At 46.4% G+C, this 26,099-nt stretch overlaps 2 protein-coding genes and 1 long non-coding RNA gene across 5 annotated transcripts; 2 read left to right on the top strand and 1 right to left on the bottom strand.

Annotated features, from left to right (window-relative positions):
* Nucleotides 1–31: 31 nt before the first annotated feature.
* On the top strand, nt 32–1,206 carry LOC111076786 (DNA-directed RNA polymerase III subunit RPC8). Its single transcript, XM_022370733.2, has 3 exons — nt 32–215; nt 296–775; nt 843–1,206. The coding sequence occupies exons 1-3, from the start codon at nt 105–107 to the stop codon at nt 972–974; spliced, it is 723 nt and encodes a 240-aa protein (XP_022226425.1). The 5' UTR covers nt 32–104; the 3' UTR covers nt 975–1,206.
* Nucleotides 1,207–1,862: 656 nt separating this feature from the next.
* On the bottom strand, nt 1,863–25,783 carry LOC111076782 (F-box/LRR-repeat protein 16). 2 transcript variants are annotated; one of them, XM_022370727.2, is made up of 6 exons: nt 25,533–25,783; nt 20,407–21,907; nt 13,108–13,281; nt 12,896–13,013; nt 3,495–3,690; nt 1,863–3,434 (listed from the first exon to the last, which is right to left on the bottom strand). In XM_022370727.2, exons 2-6 carry the CDS (start codon nt 21,727–21,729, stop codon nt 3,137–3,139), a joined length of 2,109 nt encoding a protein of 702 aa, XP_022226419.2. In that variant the 5' UTR covers nt 21,730–21,907; nt 25,533–25,783; the 3' UTR covers nt 1,863–3,136. The 2 variants fall into 2 exon arrangements, with proteins under 2 accessions (XP_022226419.2, XP_022226420.2); XM_022370728.2 differs by lacking the exons at nt 1,863–3,434; nt 3,495–3,690 and adding an exon at nt 12,056–12,703.
* LOC111076787 lies at nt 5,390–7,052 on the top strand. 2 transcript variants are annotated; one of them, XR_005967672.1, is made up of 3 exons: nt 5,390–5,545; nt 6,222–6,927; nt 6,985–7,052. It is a non-coding gene; the product is annotated as an uncharacterized LOC111076787 (long non-coding RNA). The 2 variants fall into 2 exon arrangements; XR_002608071.2 differs by having other exon boundaries at nt 5,390–6,733; nt 6,801–6,927.
* Nucleotides 25,784–26,099: the final 316 nt, after the last annotated feature.

Raw genomic sequence — 26,099 nt, 5'->3', positions numbered from 1 at the left:
TGTTGTGCCGCGCAACAATCTGGTATTTTGCAACACTGGAGGGACCAGCGTGCGTGCATTTTAAATAAATTTAAATATAAATAAATCTATGCATATATGGCACAATGTTTGTGCTGGCCGAGCTGAAGGATACCGTGCGCATTGCGCCGGACCAGTTTAACTTAAAGTTGGTGGATGCTGTACGCGACGAAATCGACCGCAAACTGGCCAACAAGGTGTGTTGTGGGTGAATTGTTTTGTTTTCATTGCCTTAAATATAATTTCCGCTTGCATTTGCGTCATCCTATGTGTGCAGGTGCTCCTTAATGTTGGGTTGTGCATAGCGCTCAAGGAAATCGTATCGCTGCAGGACTCCATTATTCTGCCAGGCGACGGTGCCTCCCACACCGAAGTGCTCTTTCGCTACATTGTTTTCCGGCCCATGGTCGGCACCGTAATAACTGGCAAAATACGCAACTGCAGCCGTGAAGGAGTCCACGTGACGCTGGGCTTCTTCGATGACATTCTCATACCACACGCAGCCTTGCAGCATCCCTCCCGCTTTGACGAGGCCGAGCAGGCCTGGGTCTGGGAGTATCCCCTGGAGGACGGCGCCAAGCACGATCTCTTTATGGACGTTGGCGAACCCATCAAATTCCGAGTGTCGCGCGAAATCTTCGAGGAGACTTCGCCAGTTGGGCCGCCAAAAGCAGACGCCCAAAACTCGCAGGGAGCCAGCACATCGACAGCTGCGGCTACAGCTGCGCAGGAGATCAAGACTCCGTACAAGATTATTGTAAGCCAGCCAGTGCCGTTCCTACGTATAGTCTGTTCATGTATTTAATTCTTGCTCTGTTTTTTAGGGTGCCATCAACGAGTCGGGCCTGGGCGTACTCTCCTGGTGGGATCAGCAAGGCAAAGAGGACGACCAAGAAGACGAGGATAATACGGAATACGACAATGATGAGGATGGCGAGGGTGCGTGCGAAGAATGACCCTTCCTGACTATACACCATGGCACCATGCAACCTGAAATAAAGACGCGTCCAGCTGCAACAGCTCTTTAATTGTGCAAATTAAAGACGCAGAAAACTATAACGAAAATGCTTGGACATTGTAAATATCTTGTGCGATTTTATAGTTCACCTTGTTGAATCGAAATCGAGACTAATGATTGCTTTATTTAAAGCTATTTAAAAGGTGGAATAAAACATGTATTTATTCGCACATTATACATGCACTCACATCAAGGGTAATTTCGATACCAGAACTACAAGTAGATAGGACTTCGTATTGGCGCATTTTAATCGGAGTAATCTTGAATGTCGTTTTAAGCACAAGCACTCGTTGATGATCAGAGTGTGTGACACCTTTATGAGCGTGCAAAAACGTACATAAAAAATACATATTTACATAGATGGATATGATCGAAAGGAAAGTAAAACTTACTTGTTTCTAACAAATTCATTAGAGTGCTCTGAAAAATAGAGTATGTATCGTAGAATGCTTGAATTATCTCTCTTCAGTATCATTGGAATATATCATCATTCGAAAATGAGCAGCCGTTGATAGCCATTTGAAAAAAGTTGTGAGGAAATGTGCATCAAGATTAGCTCTTTTATACACTGCACCATTGGTAACGAAGGACATTCAATGGAATGGCTTAATGGATATATGTACATACAATCAATGTGTATCTATTATTTAAACCTCAAGTTAGTGTAGACTTAACACTGTAGTCATCTCTGACCTAATTCAGTAATTTTGGGGGGTTCGCAGCATTCATTCGTCTCAGTCTCAATATACATTCGAATTTTCCAACCAGAAGGATTCTCGTTTCTGCGGCTCCGGTTCCGATAAAATTAAAGAAGATAAACCCCAAATTTAAATTCAGTTTTGCATTTATTTATGTTATCATGTACTTGTAGATGGTTTTTGCTATTGGTTTTAGATTGCCAGTTGCAATCCGCATTTGTTCAGTGTTCATGATGAAACGAGCTCACAATTTAATAATTAAAAAAAATATATATATAGCATTTACAGTAGAGGCGTGTGTGTCACTTGGTAAAAACAACAGACAAGGAGGGCTCTAAAATGTAGGCTAGATGATACTACTACTAGTACATTGTATGCTGTTCCACATACACATGTACATGTATGTGTGCGGTGTGTGTGGGTGTTGGGGATTCCATTTTATTTGTAGCGTGCACACTGCATTTATGTATGTAGGGTTCTCTGCTTAAAATACTTTTAGCCGTCATATGTATGTTAATTACAGAATTACAATCAAATTTTGTGGGGAAGGGGTGTTATCCCTGGTCGGGCTTCGGTTTTGTGAGGGTGGTGGAGGGGGAGGGGAGTGTTTGGACTTTGATTCCATCTAAAAAGCTGTCCAGCAACTTCTTGCAAGTCATGCCCATGCCTCTGCCTCTGCATCTTCATCTGCATCTTCTATACTGGTAAATATTTTCATATCATTTCTAATGAAATTTACTTAGTTTGGTTTCTTTGAACTAGTGTGGATTAATTGCATATTTTGATTCTTTTAGCATTTTGGTTTTATTTTGGGCGCAATGTTTCGTTTCGTTTCGATTTGTTTGGTTGCTTGACAGACACGACAGACATTTGTGTTTTTTGTAATTTACAAGTAGACTATGACTGTATCTGTAACTGCATCTGCATCCGTATCTGTTTGTTTAGTTGCAGCGAGAATAATAGATAAAAGGTCCGTTAAAACTACCATAATATAAATAATTTATGTATGTATGTTTAAGTATGTATATTTATAAATATATCTTTTTTATTTTTGTATTTGTATATTCGACATATTATATTTATATTGCATGTAAATAAATATCATCTTTGGGTCTTTTGTGGTACTTCGTCTTAAACAGATCAACTTAACTTAGTTTCCATTCCAAATCACAGCAGAAATCATACAAACAAAATTCTAAAACTAAACGCGAGTAAGTGGGGACACGGGTAAGGGTAAGGGGCAAGACGGAAAGTTGTAGTTGTAGGAACTTGCCGACTAAAGATAAATGTACAAATTAGCATACTCATAAATAGTTCGTAACTAAAATCAGTTTCCAGAGCTGGGGCAGAGGGAAAGTAAAGTAAAGTTCAGTGTTGAGTGTTCAGAGTGTTTCTCAATCGATTATTCGATTATCAAGCAGCGCGGCAAGTGCTCCTTCAAGTAATCAAATAGCTCGTGCGATGCCCCCGGACAGTTTGTCAGCTCCAGCTCCTGCAGATGACGCAGCTGGATGAGGCTGGACAGCCCCGACGAGGTCAGCAGCGGACATCCGGCCAGCGACAGCACCTGGAGGTTGCGCATCGAGCAGAGATGCTGCAGCCCAAAGTCCCGCACCTGGGAGCACCAGCGCAGGAAGAGTGCGGTGAGCGAGAGCATCGTGGACACATATCCGACGCCAATATCCGTGATGTGCACGCATCTAAAAATGTGAGAGTACAGGGTGAATGTGGGAACCTGTCGCTGGCTCGGGGGCACTTACCTGTCCAGCGTCAGCTCCTCCAGCTGATTCAGATCACAGGCGATATACTCGAGCGAGGCGTCCGTAATGCGGGGACACCAGGACAGGTCAAGGGCGCGCAGCTTCTGCAGATTCTCGGCAATCAGCTCGACACCATCGTCTGTCAGCTTGCTGCAGCCGGAGAGGCTCAGCACCGTCAGATGCGGCAGCGAGTGCACTGCAAGTAGAGTCCAAAAGGAGTCAAAGGATTAGGTTTCAACGACTGAGTGCATATTCAGCTCACGTAGCAAACGTTTCGTTTCCTGCAGTCTGCAGCAACTTTTGCCCCAAGCATAGGGAATCATGCCACGGGGCAGGGTGGAGGGCAGTGTGTTGCCTGAACCTGCGCTGATACTGGATAAAACGGATAGCGAATGGCGGATAGCGACAGAGTGACGCGGCGGCACATGGCTAAAATTACCGTTCGTAAGCCGCTTAGACTTTGCCAATGGGAAAGGGTGCCTGGGCGGCTGCGGCTGCGGCTGCGGAAACACAGATAAGAGGCGCGGAAGAAAGCAAACTCCAAAGGAGACGAAGGGAAGGAGGTTGCCTGCTCCTAATGCCACTCCCTGCCCTCCCCTCCCCACCCCACCTCACCGCCAAGGGGTGAGAAGAAGTCGAAAAGTGCACGGGGTAAGCCGCTTTGGTGCGACCGTACAGGCAACACCCACTGTGTGCGACCCACTTTGACAGTGCGCGGGGAGGCGGAGTGGGGAGCGCAGGAGGGGGCACGGGCACCCCTTGTTTGGCTTCTGACCAAAAAAACCGCAAGAGGCATAGAAAAAAAACCGATTTGAATTACAAAATGTGCACACACACACAAACACACACACATGGATAGAGATCTCTCAGATGCTCAGATACTGAATGGGGAAAACTAACGGACTAAATGGGAAAGCCTATGGAAAATTTATGAAACGAGTCGCAGCTCTGTGCTCTCTGCCTGACTCCGGATTGGGCTGGACTGAAGCGAAAGCCTTTATGCTATTTGCAGAGCGAATGTCTGTGGATAGCTAACTTTAAGTTTTGTGTAGGGTTTAAGGCTGCCCCACAAAAGGAGGAGCAACTACAGGAAACCCAATCAAAGGACCACGAGAGGCATCCAACTGACAGATCAACCGATCAGGTACATTCTGGACTCCTTCTAATCACTGAAATGCTTGGGGGTAAATCCAGAAATCTGTGAATTTCCCCCCGTTCAGACAGCACTGCGCCGGCAATTCTGCAGTTACTCCATTATTGGGGGGGGGGGGGAGCTGCTCAAGTCCCTTACCTAAAACGGAACTCTGAATCTATTTGCCAATACATATTCTGATGGGAAGCCCCAACAGTGACAATAACCGTAACGCTGAAGACGGGCAGGAGGTGGCGGAGCAGAGCGGGGCTGAGAGGCTGAGGCTGCCTGCTCAAGGAGGCTAACAGTAATTGTATCTATCAAGTGGGAGCTGCTGCTGCTGTTGCTGCAACTGCTGGGGCTGGCAGAGAGATTCAATAACCGCAAAAACATCCAATGACGAAGACAAAGGCGCCTCTATGCCATCGAATAACTGTGTGTGCATATTCAAATAGTCATAGACATAGACTGAATGGGGATACAGATACATCTACGATGCCCTGCCCTGCACCGTTGTGTTCTCTTATTGGAAACTGTGATTAGCAGGCCGCCGCGGCGGCGACAGAAGCCGAGCCAGACCACATTAGATGGGAGGGCGAAAGGGATATGCCCAGAGAGACAGACAGAGAGAGAGTGAGAGAGAGAGAGTGGAATCGAGGCGGATAATGATCATCGATTGAATTACACTCTGAGCTAGATCTGTGCATTGGCCCCGATTTGCGCGTATTTATCGCGCTCGTGATCGCCGCTGAAATTCATTTCGTTATCAGCGCTCCATCGGCGCGCAACGATCCCCGATCCCCTACCCGTGATTCCTGCGACTGTTCGTACCCAGACCGAGTCCGTGGTCCGTGTGGTGGCAGTTCCCCGTTCCCCTGGCATTGGTGCTGCAGTTTCATTTTGTGACCGACACTAACGGGTAATGTAATGGCTGGCCGCAGGACCCTACTCGTTTTGGCGATCACAATACTGAAATTGCAGCAAAGAGCAGCGAATAAAATGTGTGTGTGTGTGTGTGTGTGTGTGTGCGTTCGTGCGTGCGCGGAGAAACAGTGTGAAAAGTGATGTGATTAAGGGAAAACAGACCGAATGAGAACTGTCGAATCAAGTATAGCCACATATTCGGTGTTGCGCGATCGAGTGAATTTCAAACTGCAAAAGGTTTGCACCCGACGAAGGTGAGAGCGCAGACTGATTAACTAATCAGCGATCCGCCGATGTGTGTGTGTGTGTGCTCAGATTGATACTGTGTGGAAATGTCACAGGAACGAGCATTGAGAGTATTTACGGATGTCGCAAATATCAAGAACAGGCAAAATGTTACAGCAAATGGAATTTCTGGTTGATGATTTCACACACATCGGTCGGTATAATCGGCTACGACTATTTGCACATTCTCTTTGATGGAAGAAACTGATAGCTGCCTATTGTAAGTTCAGCCAGTCAGTCAGTCAGTCAGCTGTCGAAGTAGATGATTCCATTTCCGAATTCCAAAATAACATCCTGCTCATTATTTCCTTCATGTTTATTGTCGGGCTGTTTGGTTGGGAAATAACAAATTACAAGTCGCTGAATAAATTGGGTTTGTTTTCCAGGAACCTGTGTGGGTGGCTGCCTGCTTGATATGTATTGTAAATGGAAATTTTTCAACTGACAGGAGCATCGGCGGGGCAGCGGCAGTGTCACAAATAGTGGCCCAAAAACATGAAACGAACAGAGGGCCCTTACCCACCACCCCCCAACCATTCATCCTAAATACACGCACCGACACGGGTCGGGAGGATACATAAACATGTCAGATACGTTGTGTGTCTAGCAGATACATTTACATTTCCCCATAACAACCAGCGACATTTGTGCGTGGCTCGTTTTGTATTCTGTATTCTATGTTCTGCTTTTGTGCCCCCAAAATTCTGTTCCCAAGGACCCGCTTTTCCCTCCCATTATCCTGTCGGGAAGCGTTAGGAATTATCTCCGTTCTGGACATCTCCTACTGATAGCACACGTTGCCTTGGTTATTATTTATATTTTTGGCTGAAATCCATACATTATTAAAGGACATCCATGTCACTACTTCTGCCCCCCAAAATTCTGTACGCAAGTGTCAGTAAGTCCTGGACAAAATCCGACAATCGTCGAGCCTCATTATGGCTTCTACTTTCACTCTCCTTCAGCGATTTGTATTGATTTTTTGCTCCGCACAATGTTTGCCATTTCTTGATGACTTTCTTTACGGCTTTGATGGCTGCTGATGGTCCAAACTGCCTTATTGTGGGCTAATAGAGCGCAATGGCATTTACTGTAAGTATTTTCCATACAATAAACGTGCAATCAATAATCACAAATCGTTTCTTTCAGGGTTATCCTTGTGCTCTCAAGCCCTTGAAGTGTCCTGCATTAAAGTTTAAGTCCCATCAATCGAAAGTAAAACCAACAACAATTAACACATTATTCAGGCGATTTAAAATTGATTAATGCTCATTCCAGGAAAGCGACTTAAAGTTGCATTGCAGGGGACCCATTACTCAAATTACTGGCAAGAGAGAGAGAAACGGAGTGGGGCGGGAATGCGGCGGAGATTCTTGTGAAAAACATTCCGCAGTTAATTAAGCAAAGCGGCCCCAGCTACCTGAAAGCAGTTTGAAAATGGAATGGAATGTTCCATGGAAAATTGGAAGGTTGTTGAGCGGCCACAGAATCCTGGAAGCGCCGTGGAAACGGAATGGAATGTTCCCTACTCGCTGCTTATGGTTCAAGTTCCCGCAACTAAACTAAAGACTTATTAAAGCTGACGCTAAAGTGATAAAACAAATCCCACTGAGGCGCATGGCTGCCACTTCTGTGGGTCTTAAGTGGCCCTGTCAATTAACGGCAAAGTTTGGGGTGCCCAAACAGCAAATGCGTTAATGGGCCACAGGCAAGACGGCCCAGAAGCCTCATTAGGCTTCCTTCAGCAGAGCGGAGGGCGGCGTGAACCCAGTATAACTAGCAGGAAATCAGATTGGATTACGCAACGAAAGATTAGCTACAGATCGGGGTAGGGACAGTCGTTGACTAGTACGACTAGTCTTCCCTTTAAAACTAGGCATGGAAGGGCATGCAAGGCGGAGAGTGTAGAGAAGGCTTGGACTGTCCCATCCACTCATTCGAAAAACCGCAAGATGCTAGCGTTCATGGGTTATGTGTTTGTGCCCCACGAATTGTTATGCCACTAAATTATGCAAAAGACAGCAAGCAAATTTGCCAAAAGCCATCGATAGAGACAGCCGGCTGTGGGTGATGAAAACAAAGAGAGAGAGAGAGCGAGAGAGATACGGATACAGATTTCAGATACAGATTTCAGATACAATTACAATTTCCCATTCTTTTGGCAGCCTGACAGCAGCGAGTCAGTGCCGGGCGAACAATTTCAATCAGAATTAATTTGTTGCCCTGCTCTCGGCATTGCTGGCTGTCAAATCGGTAATTGTGATGACTGGCATTCGGGATAATTCGTAGATATTTTCTATATAGCAGCCACTGGTGGGTTAAACTCTGGCAGAGCCGTTCCGCATTCTAGTAGTAGATAAAAGTAGCTCCAAGTCCTGATTATCGTTTCATGATTAAAAATGCATCAACAGCTTGACAAAATTGTCGTATGATGGCCCCACAAGTCGTGTGCCTGTGTCTGTCCATCCATATGTGGAGCCTTAAACCTGCGTGTGTGCTGCTACTCCTGCTGCCCTCTGGGTTATCCTCCTCCGTTCGCACTTTTCCTTGCGGTTAAAGAGACAGCAACTTTTGACCCAGTTGCGGGACCGTCTTCTATGTCTTCTTCTGGTAACAATCTACTGCACAGTCAAATATAATCTTTCCTTTACTGGATACGTTTTATCTGTCCATCTAGAACAGGATGCCACTTTCCATCGGTCCACAAGAGGCCCACGCAAAGCAGATGGCACTTACCCCCTCCCGCTGCGTGGGTGAGAAGTTTTGCTCATCCGCACGTGGATGTCTGGCGGTTGCTGCTGATGCTGCGCTGCGACCATCATCGGCAACTTAATTGACGTTAAGCTGCTCGGCACATGCGAGACGGTGCTGCTCCTGCCACCTGCCCCATTTCCGTGGCAGCCCTCGAATGCAATTAAAATGGAATTTCATTCCTCCACTTGCAGCAGGCACCATGCAACGCAACACTTTATGCATCTCGAAGAATTTCCAATCGTATTACGGAAGCCAGATATATTTTATCATGTCGCTAGCCTGTCAGCCTTGAGCGTAAACTAGGGTCCGTCCTATGGACGTGGCTGTGCACTCCACTGAAAGTTGACCAGGTTCCAGGATCTAATCAGTGAGAAAGTGCTACGATCCGAGTGCACTTCCATGCGGTTGCACACTCGCCGCTCTTCAAACACTCTTGTGGTCCGCCCGCCCTCCCCTTGCCTTTGCCTTTGCCACTGCCAAGTTCAGGTTCAGGGTCGCTGTCGCTGTCTCCGTCTCTATCGCTGCTGCCGCCGTGCGCAAAAACAGCGACCAGCTGACGCTTGATTGACAAGTTGGCCAAATGGGAAGTCGGCTCGCAGGGGTACAGTGCGTGCCGTGCCGGGGGAAACATTGGGTGGCATCGAACCCCCAAAGAGCTTTTTTAAAAATACAGTTAATTAAGAATTTCCCAACGAAAAGCGTGCGACGGCCGCAGAGCAGAGCCCCCACCCGAGACGAGAGTCCGAGCAGCAGCATCGAGCGAGCACCTTGAAATATGTAAATGTAATTTAATGAACACGACACCCAACGTGCGCTCCCCCTGCCCCTCCTGTGAGGGATGGCAGCTGCAGACTGCCAGGGAGATTTATCAATTGCTTGGCGCTCGAACAGACAGGCGCAGGGCTGATGATGGTGCCGCACCGGCTGAAGAAGATGAATTTGGTGCCTCGGCGTGCAGGAATTTCAGCCATCGAAGCAGCATGCTCCCATATACTACATATGTATATAGCAGATATGATACACAGGTTCAACATAATACACAATCACTCGCACAGTGCCAAAAGATTAACGACTGATTTACATATCCATTTACATTTACATTTACATTACAGCTAAGATATCCTGCACAATTTGAGGAATTTCTCGAAATTAATTTGGGATACCGAAAGCATAACCCTCAGCAGATATTCCCTAGATGCATCCCACTGTGTACTGTGTGTATTTGGCTAACAGCTTGTACGGCAAAGGAGGGTGTGGGAAAGCTTTTTGGCTGGCTGTCCCACTGCACTTTGCGGTTAAATTGATGGACATGTCGCCGGCGACGACAAATGCAATTGTTCAGACGCGAAACGAACCACAACCAACAATCAGCAATCAAGATGCCCCCTGCCTGAGCAGTGGGGGGGCTGCTGCTGCTGCTGCTGCAGCACGATTCTGTTGGGGGGATCTCTGCTAAATGGGATCCGGCATTCCTGTTGACACTGTTAATTAATGGGAGATTAACTTGTTCATTGTTTCGACCCGATTCCGCTCGCTCTGCCTACCCGTGGCCCGTGCCCGTGCCTGTGGCCGCGCACGTGCGAACTCATAAATCACGCATACGCCCAGTTGAACGACCTCGACGCTCTGCCAATTAGCTTGGACGGGGCGAGACGAGTCGAGACAGCCATTCAATGTGTCAGTCAGCCGCTCTTACATTTCCGTTTCCGGCTGGGCCTCGGATTGCGTGCCAAATGATGTGTTGAAGTCAGAGCTGGCAAGGCAATAAAAGAGTCCACTGGTCTCGACTGGCACTGGGCCAGCGCTAACGACCTGAGCCGCCTCCCAGGGGCAGAGTCAGAGTCAAACTTGCCCCAATTCAATTAGATGACAAATGCAATTAGCCAAACGGCTTCTCGATGGTGTGATAAGTCTGGATACCGTGCCACCGCCACTGCCACTGCCACTGCCAGTGGGCAATGGTTGCGAGTTGTTATTATTAAAAGTTTCTCCTGTGAACGGATTGCACAACTTCTGACAATGGCTTACAACATTGTGGCGACAGCTGAAAGCTCAGCAAGTCCTGAACTTCTAAGCTGAACCGAAGGTTACCCCGTCTCGGACCTGAACCGGAAACAGAGTCTACAAATCAATGATAGATTATAACCACAAGAACAAAGAGAAGAGCGTTCACTTCATTGTTCTTATTACGAGAGCTTTATCTGATTTATTTACTGTTTTTCGATGTATACAGATACTGCTTATGTATACATATGTACTCGTATGTATCCCATTGTCGCTCTTTGTTAAATTTTGTATTTTATTTTCATGATTGCCACCCAATTTACACAAAATGCTGCCGTTTAATGTGGCGCCTATTTGCTTAAGACCCCTACAGACAATATGCCGCACCGCACCGCACACCACCCCCCTGTTCCACGTTTCCTGTTCCCCTGGACAAACACACAGACAGTGGCAGAAGCCCATCCCTGTTGTACAGGGCGGATGTGTAATATGCTCGGTCGTTTTTGGGCTGCTTCATCCATCAAGCTGGGCTGCACACAAATATTGACGGTAAACAAGCTACAAAAGGAATCTTTAATAGGTTTTAAATACTTGTACACACATATTCCAGATTTAATAAGCTGCAGAATTTGCTAAGAGAACCTTGGAGTTTTTATTAAGGAATGAGTCATTCGATAACAGCAACTCTTTTGGCCTCTACTGCCATTTCTTGGCCCCATTGGGCTGTTTGTTGGGAGTCTAACTAGCGAGAATATAAAACTGTACTCTCTGCTTAATCCACTGTTGGCGAAATATTGTTACAGCAACGACAATCAAATCTGTGTGCAGGTGAACCAGCAGCATTTTAGCCCAAGGGTCTATGCGAACGAATCGAATCGCATTCCCAGTTTGGCCGCAACTCCAGATTCAGTTGCCGCCCAGCACTTGAACGGGAACGAGTTTGATCATTGAGCTGCGATAATTCGATTTCGGTGCGCAGTTCCTAGCTGCTATCTGGATGAGTAACTTCAGAGGCAGTAGGAGCCACCGTGTAATAGTGTAACATGGGATAAAACCACATCCTGGACGCTTTGCTTGCAGCAATCTGCAGCTTAATTTGCGGCCCAATAGGATGTGGATGGAGGCGATGGAGGCGTTGCCAGGGTCTCTGATTGCCAGGGCAGGCGAGAGGCGGGGCACAGGTACTCGGAGCAAAAGAAAATGACGTGCCACCAAATTGATTGCCACAGACGCTGCTGCACAGGCCGAGTCGATCCAGACGCCCGGGACTCTCTGAAGTGGGCGGCTCGTTGAGCTGTCGCCATGGCAAAGGTCAAAGTAGCGTACCCATGCAGAGGAAAGGGGGAAAGGGAATGGCAGGTTTATGCTTATTGCATATCAAATGGGGTTTTTGCTGCCCCATAAGTATGCTTTAAGCTCTCTGCTGCTCTGTGCCAGCCAGGAAATACGTCAATTAAAATGGTTTACGTGCTGGTTTATGGTTTATGCTGAAAAATGCACTAAACGGAAATGAGTTAACTTTAACACGTATTCCTCACTCATTTCTGCTTTTAATCCAACAATCTTTAAGGCATCTTCAATTGAGACAGTCACCCACGTTCGATATCGCCGAATATAATTCGATTTGGCAGTGCCCAGACACAGATGTGGGGGTGTGGCTCCGATTTGCAAACTGGGAAAAAGGGTACAGTTTGTGGACGTCCGGACTGTCAGGGACGTCAAAGGATGTTGAAGCCGTTTTAGCATCCGTTTACTTTGTTGCCGTTGCCCAGGAAGCAGCATCACAAAAAGTGTCCCACAAAAAAGTTTCAATTAGTTGAGTGCAATGTTTGCAGATGATGTGACGAGGGCACAAAGGACACGTTTCGGAAGCAGGGCAAACCCGTAAGGAATAGGACTTTGTACAAACATTTCATTATATTCGTGTGTACGCTCGTACGAGTATATTTTTTGCTGCTGCTGTCGTTGTAGGTCCGTCTACAGCTCATGCTCCAGCAGACACACTCCGGGCGGATATCCTATGCAGCTTTTTTGGACCACCAACAGCACTGCCACAAGAAGCGCCATTAGCGCCGCTGCAGCGGCCGTGTCAGTCGTCAGCGGCAACATTCTACAAATTGAACATTAAATTGGAGCGAGACGACCACCAACCGAGGGAATTAGCCATGGATGGAAATGGACATGCAGCCCGCAAGGTAATTGCCATTTGACATCGCTTAAGAATTCCGACTGTGAAGCGGAAAATTGCGCTCCACAAGAATGGAGGCGGGAGTCCTGAATCCCCTTGGAAGTCTCCACTTACCGATATTAACAATGCCATGGTTGGTCAGCTCCCAGCACGACTGCAGGCGTAGTATGCTCAGACTGTGACTTTGTTTGGGCGAGAAGTATCCAAGGGCCGCATCCGTGACGTGGTAGGCCTGTGTGTGTGTGTGTGTGTGTGTGTTGGAAAGAAGATTGGGGTTAGTGGTGGGGTTGATTCGCCCTGTCTTTACCAGTTGGATCAGCACTTGCCTGCAGTGAGAACTCGTACAGGGAGGGCAGCAGCTGTGCCACCGCCCCCACAGCCTCGTCCGCGATGTTGATGCAATCCGCCAGCGACAGGGACACGATACGGGGCGTCAGGCACGCCCACAGTCCAGCCTCGGTGACTTCATTGCATCCAGCCAGCTCCAGTTCGAACAAACTCTGCGAAAGCGAGTCGGTAAAAGTGGTTAATGCATAGTTTGGAAAACATTTTCATGGTATTGGTTATATATTCGTATTATAATAATAAAATTGGACATATCAGGTTCCCATTGAATATTCTGAAACATTTATTTCCCTTTCTTGACCTCTCCCTTGCACTCGGCACACTGCGAGCGAAAGTTCCCAAAAGGAACTGCTGAGAGAGAGAGAGAGCAGTCAATGCAGTAAAGCAATTGAGAGAGCATTTATTGCGTGAGAGCAGTAAAGATCAAGAGATAAAACAACTGCACTCAAAGCCTAAGAGAGTGGGTGTGTGTGTGCGTGTGTGTGTATTGCGTGTGAGGCGCAAAGCTCGCATGTAAATGAAATGAATATCGAGAGATAAGACTACTCAGCCTTTGTGGGAGGTCGGTATGCTGTCTTCCCTTGCCTTGGCAAATGTTTACTCAACGCAATTCAAGGGCAGACAATTCCCCTCTCACTCGCACTCAGCAATGCCAATAGGCAAGTGACAGGAATAACGGATAACCAAATAACGGCGAACAGCCAGCATACACTGAGCATAATTTCGTAGCGAATTAATGTACCAAAGCAAAATTTTACGATCCGACATGCACACTGTACTATGTACATATGTATAATTGATCAGCTATGAAAAATTAGTTTGAAAAACAAACTTTAATCGGTTTATAATATTATATCCATAGCATGACACTCACATACTTCACGCGATTGGTCACACTTACATACCTTATATAAGAGCTATAATAAAAGCAAGCTATAACCGAGTTTTCCGTTTAATCTACCAAGAAGTCAACACATCATGAAGTCCTTAGTTCTATTCGTATTTGTAATATTGGCAGTCTTCTCCTCTTTGGCAGCCGCAAAAAAAGAACCCAGTGAGTTTTCCAACAATTAATTCTCTATTTTCTTTGCATGTTTTTTGTAATTCAAGGTAAACATTGCGCGGAAGAAATCAAGATCTATGGACCAAGTAAGTGTAGTTAGTTTACAGTTCATTTTCCCATTCTCAAACTCTTCTCAAACCCTTCAGAGTGTGGCGATAAGATCATTTCGCTGGATTGCAGGAAGATCTTCGCGCTCGCCAAGCACGGAAGTAAGTGAAATATTAAATATTAATATTTTCTGCAACTGATTTTATATTTTTTCAAACTATTTCAGTATGCTACGATGAGTTTGTGGCGGCAACCTTTGATTAATAGTTAGACTTGGCAAAGGCACATCGTATATTCAGATGTAAATTTTGATTTTTACGTTGCTTCGGTTATATCCATGTAAGGAATGGATCAAAATAAAGCATAATAAAAGCTTATCCATGAGCGAGGACACGTCGAATTTATTGCGTAGTTTTCAAGGCTTATTCAGAACGTGTGTCTTGCGGTCATTAAACCATTTGCCACAGATATAATAAGTCCACAGAAATATGTGTCATTCCGTTCGATAGGTGAATGCTCGGTCGTCAAGCGAAAATATTTGTATGATCTGCTGTCGTGATGATTTCTAAAATACTTTTGGACATTTGATGGCATTCCTACTACTTGTTGACACTTGGCCAGCAGAAAATAAAGTCCAATCACAGGCGCAAGAATTTACTATTCATATATACTCATACCCATAAGTATTTACTTATACGAGTAGGCAAAAGAAAAAAAATACATTCACACATCTATATGTACATATGCATGTATGTACATAGGTATCTCAGGTAAATATTTTGGGCAGAGAGTAAATTCCACAAATTCCCGCATTCGAATCACTGAACCACAAAATCTTTCAGTTGCGGAAAAATCTAAAACAAAAAGCTGCCACATAAACAATATTATTTCTAGAATGTGGAAATAAAAATAAATATATAATAAGAAATAAAAAATAAAAAATCTATTGGAAAACTCAGCCAATGTCGAATCACTAACACGATTAGCGAAACGATTGAATCATTATGGAGAGCCGCCTCGAAAGTTAAAGTAAAATGTTTTCATAGTTTTGGAAATAGGAAATTTCAAAAATTGATTATTGCTTTCAGCGATGACGAGCTGAAGATACGGCCATAAAATGTAACCGATTGCCTTAATAATCTCAAGGACTGCTTGAAGATTACCATCAAATGATTATGACATTGATTTCTCCTCAAAGGGCACTTCAATATGCATGGAAATGGAATAGACAATGAACCTGCAGAATAATCTAGATTAATTATAAATTAATTAATATTTTGTGGTCAGGAATGCCAAATTCTGCAACAGTTCCACTTGATTTTGCATTTACAGTACGAGTGTGTGGCGGACATGGCCTGACCATTTGATATATCATGTGGTTCACCGTACACGCAAAACACACACAAAATGGCAATTAGCAATAATCCCTTTGGCTTTGGTTGGTGGGGTGGTGAAGGGCAAATCGAATCGAGTTAGAGGAGCGGGGAAGGGCTTCCTCGTGAAATTGAATTAAATTGCAGTGGTCTAAAGTGCTGTTGTGGATTTACCAGTCAACAAACTGGTAAAAGTTTCTCCTGGCCTTAAATCGCATCTGAACAGCATGCAACTCGATCAACTTTGACCTTTGCCAGTGAGAAACATGGCCCCGATTCGAGGGCCAGACATTGTGTCGGGTCCACTATGCAGGTCCAGGCTGGGATTGTGTCTGCTCTTGAAGCTGCTGGCCATTCCCAGCGGAAGCTGAAGCCCCACAAAAGCGATAAACAACAAACGCAGCCGGAAGCACAATATAGAAACCCACGGCACTGGAAATCGCATGAGAACAAAAATGCATTACCCAACCCAAATGCTACGCCGGGATCTGAACACACTGAACTTTGGCCTCCCCCTTCGCGGAATGGAAAACCATTGTTGTTACGGTTGGGACAACAATTCGGTGGAATTAGATAACCCGCAAAAGATGCGAATTAAATGGAAAACGAATCACAAATGGCTATTCCACGGAGCTTGAACACTCAATCAGCCATGAAGGCGATGGGAGCGACCATGACTGAATGGCAGAAGGATATGCATGCTGTGTGTTAACTTCGTTCTTCGTTTATTTGTCTGGATGGTAATTGATTGGCTTAATTACAGGTTGCTGTAATGTTGCATTAATTATAAGCAAAAAGTCCCAACTCATTTACGATTCAAATGGTCTAATGACGGCTGTGTTGACTGGATATGTACTGTGCATGGCAGTAATTGGATTCCGTACACTTGTATTACTTAATACGAGTATTGTTAACTCTGGCTGAGAGTCGACCCGCAGCCCAACTTTGCCACAAGTTCATTATGAATGGTGAACGTACGCAAATGCTGTACGTACTTTGCTGTTGTACGGATTTATCATCGTTGTGTGTGTTTGGTATTCCTACTATTTCTTTTTCTATTCTGTTTTTATGGACAATTGTGAAAGTTTTTGCTAGCGAACAAAAATCGATACCAAAAGTCAGCAGCCATGCAAAACGTAAGTTACCAACCCAACCACACACACAATGTTATGCTAATACGAATAGAATGTTTATACATACATACATACATATGTATATATATGCACTTAAATATGTATGTAGAATGACGTTATTCGATGGGTATCTTTGTTGTTTGTTGTTGCTGTTGCTCGCATTTATCTGAGCTTTCTTTTGGAAGCATCAAATTGAGCATTGATACGCGTATAAATACTTAAAAATAATGACCACCTGCCTATCCATTGTGTGTGTGTGCGGTTGGTTTTGGTTTTCCATCATATTCTTTTCATTCAATATTTCGAAAACAGAATTCAACTGCTTTAAAGGAAGCGCGGAACACAAGCAGTGCAACCAGAAAACAAGTATTTGCATACACGCGATATTTGCATGTAAAAACAAACATTTTTTATAGAAAACAATGTAATGCATTAATGATGAATATGTTGATATTTCGCATGTAATCTCAGTATTTTCATGTCGCTTTTTGCACCACACAAAAATACACAAATCCAATGAAGTGGCAGTAAGGCTTCCCCGCATCTCATTCAACGCATAACTAACGTTTATATAGCGTTTATATATTCAGTCCATGGAAATATAATCGCAGCTACAATTTATTTATACGCAGGTAATTTGCTTCCTTTTCAAACCCAAATTCTCCTGAGTGGAAGAGCAGCGTAGTTTAATGGGTCAATGGGGTTGGGTTCAACGTGCTGCTGGCACTTCACTTTGCTGCTGGCCACTTTGGAGGATACACGTCCGCGGCAATGCGGAAATCGCAGGCATACCCATAACCATACCCCTACCCCTACCCGTACCCGTACCCGTACACCAGTCGCATTGGCCATTAAATATGTAGCAGGAATGTATGTAGAAAGTCGTCGCATTTCCGTCGCACTCGCTAGCATTCGTTTCGCATTGCATGTCCGTGTTACTGCTGCTGCGCATGTCCGGAGGGAAAGGACATGCACTTAGGGAGGCACTCCGTCAAGTCGCCAAGGTCAAACTGCCGCACGCACACACACGCACACACACACACACACTCCAGTTGATCCTTTTCCCATCATCAACGCTCCACTCCACTCCACTCAGCCGTGTCCCCCATGTGGCACTGTCATTCAGTGACAGCAATTTGCAATCAAACCATTTGTGGGCGGTAACCAGTAGGCACCCACAACTGGGCCCATAAACATGGCATGCATTCACATTGGATTAATTCTGACATCAGCAGTCTCAGTCCCAGTCCCAGTTCCAGTTCCAGCTTCAGTCTCAGTGCCCCCGGAGTGACAGACAGCAAGGGACACACACTCGTACCCCCAGAGGAAGATGAAAACAGTCAACCCATTGAGTGTGTGATGGACTGTGCTGGCCGGACCACAGACAGTGCTCCAGCATTATCCACTTTTCCGGCTCTCCTACCCTGCTGGGCCCCTGGTGGATTAGGCCCCTCAGTTGGCCTCGAATTGGACCATACAACGAATGGATTTGCTTCCGTCCTACGCAGCTGAGCACCAATTAAGGACGAAGCCCAATTGTTCGTCCTGCAAATCTGATTGAGGTTGGTTTCCCCGTTCCCCATTACCCGTCCCAGTTCCCCTGTTGCGGTCTGCCTTTTGGGCAAAGTAGAGGTTTCGTTTATTTCATAAATGAAGTTTTTGTTTATTGGGGACTCTGCTCTATTCCAGTGGAACGTAAACTCTTATTGGCAGGAGCAGTGAAGGAAAACGTAGCTCCAGTTGTAAGCTAAAAGTGTACAGGATAGCCGCAATAAAGAGTAGAGAATTTTTAACTAAAGTTTAAATGGGAATAATTTCCGGAATTCGAACTACTTAAATATAAATACTCTTGCGAACGAACTGTTCTTTTTGTGGCAGCTATTGCCGCTATATGAAACTTGCTGCGGGTAACCTCTAGTTACGTTTCGTTACGTGGGACTTTACGTTACACAAGTCACTCTCTCACCTCGCCCTCTCTGTGTGTAAAGTGGCGACGGCAGGTTCTTTGCGACTCCCACTTTTGGTTTGCCTGCGCTTCTCTCCCTCTCCCCTACTTATTTGTATCTCTGTCTTCTCTCGCTCTCTCTTCCTTAATTTCCCCTTTTAGTAGCTCCCATTTAAGTTATCTCTGTAGGGTTTCTCCTCATCACAATATCACTATACCTATCTCTAGAGTATTTTTTATTTATTGCTACATTTTCGTCTAGTTTATTGCAATTAAAGTTTAGTCTTCTTCCATAGAGAACCCAAACACATGGCTACAGAATATGTTTATTATATGTATTAAATATAATAATGAAAATGCTCAAATTACATTTACACCGAGTGAATTTGCGAGTTCCAGTTGCCCGCAGCGCACCTCATAAAAGATTCATTCAAATTATGAATTCAATTCGAGGCAACGAATGAGCAAATTAGCGCAGCAAAATATTTGGCTAAATTAAATGAGATTTACGAGGGTTCTTTGATGTGATTGCATCTGAAATTGATCGCATCAATTCATTATGCGACAAGTGCCGAAAACTGTGACTGGTGCATGTGGCATGTGGCTGGCATGTGCCGTGTGTGCCGCCTGTGCCCCACTCCCTGCCATGACGATGACACACTTTCAGCTCTGACACGTTTCATTATTTCTGTGTGGCGCGCGGCTCGGCACAAGTTCTTGTTCCCGAAATAAAATGAAAATAGTTTTGCTTGACCAGCGCCGAGATGTTGCGGGTTTATTTCAGATCTCATCCGACACGGGACTGACCACTGTCAACTTTTCGCCCGTCCGCCTGCTCAGTGCCCCAGCCGATGAGGTGTCCCCCCCACCGCGATACATACATCGACCGAGACGCTAGGCCAAATGAAAGTCGTTTGCATGGGGTAGCAGCTGCTCTCTGAGAGGTCCTTTGGGTGGCAGATTTCCTCACATTTCTGTCTCGTTTTGGCGCCCACGAGAAAATGTGTCTTGACAGTCCCTTGTTCAAGCGAATGGCGGAAGGAAGAACCTCAAGACACACCGAACTTTTCAGCGGAAACATTTTTGGAAGTCTGTGCTGGATTTCCTCATAGAAATATCGCAAAATTACGCTTGAAACGAGAAGGAACGTGCGAGTCGCTTCTGGGGACGCGACTCTACTTATACCCGTACTCAGTCAGTATATATATTTTTCATTTTAATTTCATTTTTTCGAATTTTAGAATTTAAAAAAGGTTTACATTTTTTTGCTACACTATTATCTACACCTACAATGTATATTATACATATAACATGAAGATTGTACATGTTCCATTTAGATTCTACATCTCCTCCGCTAGGGGTTGAAATACACTTGTAGCAGTGTGATATCACATGAAACAAAATTTGGTTCCTTTAGCTTTTATAGCCTCTGAGATCCAGACGTCAAACAATGCAGACGGACGGACAGACAGACATGGCTCCATCGACTCGGCTATTGATGCTGATCAAGAATATAGATACTTTATGGGGTCGGAACCGTTTCCTTCTCTGCGTTACACACATCCACTTTTACCACACATCTAATATACCCCTTAACTCTTTTTGAGTACGGGTATAAAAAGGAAACCAACAGCTGAAAGAGGCTTAAATAACTGTCATACTTATATCGGATAGATAACCGCCAAATAATATTCGAACTTTACGTGGGAGACTCTCACCTGTAGGTGATCGAGCAGCGTTTCCAGGCCGCGATCGCTGATCGAGGAGCAGCGCAGGCTGAGCGAGTGGACATGCTTGGAGGCGAGCGGGAACGAGTGCACCACGTCCAGGGCATCCTCGTCGGAGGCGCCCACCAAGCCGAGCGCATGGAAGCCGCGACGGATGAGCGAGTTGTAGAGTTTGCCGCGATCGCAGCCGGGCATCTGTCGCAGCTCGCGGCACTGCAGCGTGGGCAGCAGGCCGGACCAGTAGCGGGGGCTGCGGTACAGTATGTCCCGCCACTTGATGCACACCTGGGCGAGCACGCGCCGCTCGTACGGCGAAAAGTACTGGAAAAAGCGATTCAGGAAGCGGTCGTCGAGCAGCAGCGCATCGATGCTGTGGATGAGAGGCGGGTGCGGGTGCTTGTGGAGGATCAGCGTGGACTGGGTGGCGGCGACGGCGGCCAACTGGGAGGCCTGCACCGGACCCGAGCCCGAGCCCGGGACGACACCCGGTACGACCACGTTGCCGTACGGATGGTGCAGGTGGGGATTGGGCAGCTGCTTGCGCATCTGCAGCGGGGTCCCTCCACCGGCGGCCGCCTTCTGGGCCGCCACCATGCCCATGGTGCTGAATGTGGGCGAGCCGGAGCCCGCGCCAGCGCCGACACCGACACCGACGCCCGGAATCGTGATGTTCATTTGCTTGGCAATCGACTTGACCGTCGGTGCTGGTGGGGCTCCGAGCGGCAATCCCGATGGTGGCGCCGGACCCGGTCCCCCGGGGGACATGGCCAAGTGGTGATTCGAGTTGATCAGCGTGGAGCCGGCCATCTGGGCCTGCAGCTGATGGTGTTGCTGCTGCTGCTGCTGTTGCATGAGTAGCGCCGTGGTCGAGGATGGGTTGAGTGTTGCCGGGACGATACTGGCCGACGGTGGCACCAGCGGCGGTGGCGGCTGCTGTGGAGAGACGGTTCCGGGACTCTGGCTGCCCCGCGATGGCTTGTCGGGTGTGGGCGGGGCATTGGCATTACTCGCGGCAGTGGCGGCTGCTGCTGCCGCAGCGGAGCTGTTGCTGGCGCTATTGGAAGTGGAGTTGGCGTTGGCATTGGCATTGGAATTGCCACCGCCACAGAGGGCGTTTGTGACGCGCTCCATCACCGAGGTCTTGCCACTGGACGCGGTCGCGCTGGACGTGGAATTGGAGGAGGCGCCGTCGCCACTGGCACTGCCACTGCCGCTGCTGTGGTGGTGCTTCGATCGGAGTCCCAGACCGTTGATGCGTTTCGATAGTTCGGCAGAGGCGCGCTCGACCACGCCCTGGGCCGAGATCGATGACATTGTGCTCTGGAAGAGATTCACCTTGCCTACCCTGCTGCACCCTCTCGCTCCTCCGTTCTACTGTTTCAATGTTCTATCACTTTTTTCTTTCTTCTCTCTTACATCACGTATACGACATGCATGCTGGAACAAGTCCTCCACGTGACCTCTTGCACCTGCAATTAGCTGGGGGCTCGAACTGAAATGAAAAAGATGAAAAACTAAAGCTTAAAAAGTGTTTCATTCGGTGTCTGATGGCTAAGTGCTGCCTGTGTATATGTTTCAGCTTTGAGTTCTTGTGCACTGAGGCACTAGAAGGGGACCAGCAGCAATGCTAACCAAACTTCCTGACCAGTCCCACAACTACACGATTTTTATTTATTTTGTCTGGTTTTCCCCTCAGGTTTATGGCACACTTTCGTGGGGTTAGCGTGCAACCACCAATAACCTCCGACCTCGTCGCCAATGCCACGCCTCTATTGACGATTGCGATTGTGTTTTGGCTGCAAAAAAAACGTCTACGATAAAGCGCAAAATGTTGCTAACTGCAGCCCCGAACTAAGCCAAGGTAAAGCTATGTGCCTTGTGCCTTATGGTTTGCGATTTAGACACGGAAGTTGTAAATCCTTCAAACGTTAGGCTGCTCCTCCTCCTGCCAGCACTTGCAGCTGTAAGTTTTAGCTATGGAATTCTTAAATCATAATCTTTTGGAGCTTTACTTTGCGTTGGTATCGATGCCAAAACTTTAAAGGCTTTGGCAATTCCAGCATCGGGTATCTCAGGTCATTAATTCAACGGATTTAATGCGGGAAATTTATAGCCAGATAAATGGTGATGGATCTGCTCTCTTAAAACTGTTCCTCTTGCTGTCAGCTGAATTTTAATTGCGTCCTCGCTTAGTTGCCTGGACCGGAGGGAACTCTCAAGGTGAGCCTCGACAGAGCGCTTATCGTTGGTTCGCTTCGCTGCATCATCTTGGAGCAAGTGGAGCGGCTTTCCGCTGGGACTTGGCCACAGACAAAGGCGCACAGTAATCTGTCCGCCCCATGGGCGTGCCAGCAGCGACATTGGCTGGGCTTTTGTCTGTCACATCCGCTGGGATGTGTCCGAGTGCGCCCTACACTCTCAGCGAATGCCACTCGCCGCACCCATCCAACAGGCTGCTCTATGTGGCGCCGAGAGCATGCAGGATTCGGCCTGGGACGGAGCTGCTGGTTGTCGTACTTATCCCTTCCGTTGACGAGGCTTTTTATTGTCGAGATTTGATTGTGCGACAAATGCAAATACTCGTACAAATTGTGTGCCACGACAGCCAAAAGTTGGCATTATCCAAGCAGGGCGGAGCCGTGAATCTGCTTTCCCCCCGTCCCCCTGGCTACAAGTTACACAATCCTCCTCCGTCTACTTGACTTTGCCAAATTCAAAGGGAAAACAAGAAGAAGCTCCCTCCATGAGACAGAAACAGAAGCAGAAGCAGAAGCAGTGGAGCAGTCAATCTCAATGCTTGAGTGTGAACCGTCTGGCAAATGTACAAAATTACAACTCACTCTGGCTGATAATTGAATTGATTTGGTAGCGCTTATTAAGTTAGCAAAGCAGAGAACTAGATCAGGTGTCCTTTGAAGAAATATTTCTTTGATTTATCAAACTATTGCTCCCATTGCTACGACATTTATTTTTTACAAAAACAAATTACACGTCGTGTGCGTGACAAGATATATTGGTTATTATTATGTCTATTAAACTGCCGCTGGTACGTATGTATAGTCAGTTCCCTTTAAATTCTAAGACGTTTCAGTCGCGCAACGAACCACTTGGCGCTACCCTAAAATTTTAATTACAAACTAAGCAAGTAAATAATTTGATTAAGCCACCGGAAAGTGCTTCCACTGCCAGACCTCTATTGCAACGTGCAACATAAAGTTCAAGCAAACTTCCTCTCTTTCTCGCTCTCTCTCTCTCTCTCTCTATTTCTCTGTCTGCAGGTTATTCCGCAGCGCAGCAGGCAGCCAAGTCAGGCCCCAACAAAAATGGGCCTCAACTGTGGGGCGCTTTTCCAGCAGCAGCAGCAGCAGCAGTAGCTATAGCTCTGTGTCTATTTTCGTAGCTGGGCTCCTGCTTGGGTTGTGAGCCACACCAACCCACCCACCCGCACGCACACTCTCACTGGCACTCGGCAACGGTAACGGTAACTACCACACGCTTTAAATCGCAGGCTCTGTGTCAGGGCCTGCTGCTCCACATTCCACTCCATTCCCATTCTCATTCTTTGGCATCGCAACCCGGGAGTCCGTGCCCATGCCCGTGCCCATGCCCGTGCCCGTGCGTGCTGCCAGGGGTAGCATTATCGATTTTCGTCCCCGTTGTTTCAAGCCCATTTTGGCTCTGATCCGAGCAGCGAACACTCGCCCAAAACAAAGGAGAAATGCTCGCAGCAGTAACGCACCCCCAACCCCCTCCCGGATGGAACGTCGATATTTTTCCCTGGTTTTCCCAGCTGTGGGATTGCCTTTTGGCCAGGGCTTTCTTTCCACCAAGTTCAGTGTTGACTGCCTCTACGCTTTCGACAGCTGGAGTGGGGTCAGGAGTCGGAACGAGGCGAACAAAACACATGCAATGCAAACAAGCTTTGGACACACTCGAACAGTAAACACCTTGGGATACCTAACGACGGGACAACAATCCAGTGGCTAGGCTATTTCTGCGACCAGCCGTGAAATCCTTTGTTCATCGGCATTAAATGTAAAGATGGGAATACCTAAAGCTTGGTATATTCCTTAACAAACATAGTACAAGGGGTTCCGAGGATTGCTGATATTCTTAGCATGAAATTTTATTATTTTTTTATAAGTAAAACTTCAACAAAAGTTGCTTACAAGAAGAGGAACATGCTAAGATCAAGTAGAATCTTTATGCACAGGCAATATGGTATGTTATCATTTGGTAAACACATCCATTCCATTGAAAATTTACTAGCAAGGACAACAATAATAATAAACATTGAATCTGAGTTGGAAACTATCAGCGATATCTTTAAGAGATCCTGGAACAGGTTAGCCGCAGCCTGAGTAGAAAGACCTACTATAAAGAGATTTCCTGATGAAAAACCAAAGATTCTGTTGGATAGTAGAGCTACTTGTGATTCCCAGTATACAGGAAACAGGAGAACCGATTCCCCTGAGCTAAAATCTTCCGCCTCATCATATTCTTTTCCTCCACTATCCTACAATCACCATTCCCATTCAAGTCGCAATCGGTGGCCCATAAGCCATGCTGTACGTCAGTCAGTGCTCGGATCTGGGTCAGACTATGCAACTTTGACCTGATTTGTAGAGTTGCCCGTGTAGTGCATATAATGTACAATATTATATACAGCACATAGTGCATGTGCATTCCCATCTATGTACACATGGCTGCTCGTGGGTTATGCAAAAAACTATACGGAAACAGCTCGCATGGGTAGGACGCGCCAGGATGTCTAAGACCATTACTATTATTATGTATGCACGAGGACATACTACATATAATACAATATATTTAGATGGCGCTGGTCCGTTGAATGACATCACAGACGAGCGGGCGCGGGCGGCAATCCACCGCGGGTGGGTGAGGGTGGTTGGGACCGGCTCTGCCTGGACAGGGGTGGGACCAACAACCGACCGAAGTTTTGGTGGATGGTGAAAATGGGGGAAAGCGAAAAAAAAAACAAATCACGTGCGACGGCCCGAAAATATGAGTTTTGCAGCAGTAATTTTATGAAAATTTAATCTCAATTTATGTGCTTTCGGCGAGTATGTGGCGGGGTCTGGCAGGACGAAACGAACCTTCTCTTTGTCTCCTTCTTTATGTAATTTTTGAACTCTTTTCACTTTTTCCCCGTCCGTCCCTCGCACGATAAAAATCAATTTGACGCCGCGTTTCTTGCTTCCTCTTCGCGCTTGCTGTTTTTCTTTCGAATCCGCTTCGTACTCGCTTTCCGTATTCCGTATTCGCACTCCGCGTCGACCGATGGATGAACAGCAACAAACAACGGACGGAAAACCGAATTTCCCACCGAGGAAAAGACCGAACGGCACGAAGCGAAAAGAGTCTCAAAACAAAAACAGTTGGCTCGCTCTTCTTGTTGGTGCTGTGGGCGGTAGAGGTGTCAAACCATCGATGGCACTATCGATAGTATCGATATTTTACTGCTAGCCTCTACTATCGACGGTTTTGCGACTATCATGATAGTATCGAGCTACAGTCGTTGCGCTTTTGATATGTTTGGATTTGCTGCTATAAAATACGAAGACAAATTTGTAACCAAATCGACAGGTGGCATCTAATTTTTACAATTAACAAGATCCTAAAAGGTTTCAATGGTTTTTTATCGATTATTTTTCAAAATATTC

This window comes from Drosophila obscura, unplaced genomic scaffold (genome assembly GCF_018151105.1).
Source record: "Drosophila obscura isolate BZ-5 IFL unplaced genomic scaffold, ASM1815110v1 contig_181, whole genome shotgun sequence".
Taxonomy (NCBI): Eukaryota; Metazoa; Arthropoda; class Insecta; order Diptera; family Drosophilidae; genus Drosophila; species Drosophila obscura.
The sequence above is the reverse complement of the archived record's forward strand: the minus strand, read 5'-3'. Positions and strand labels throughout refer to the sequence as shown.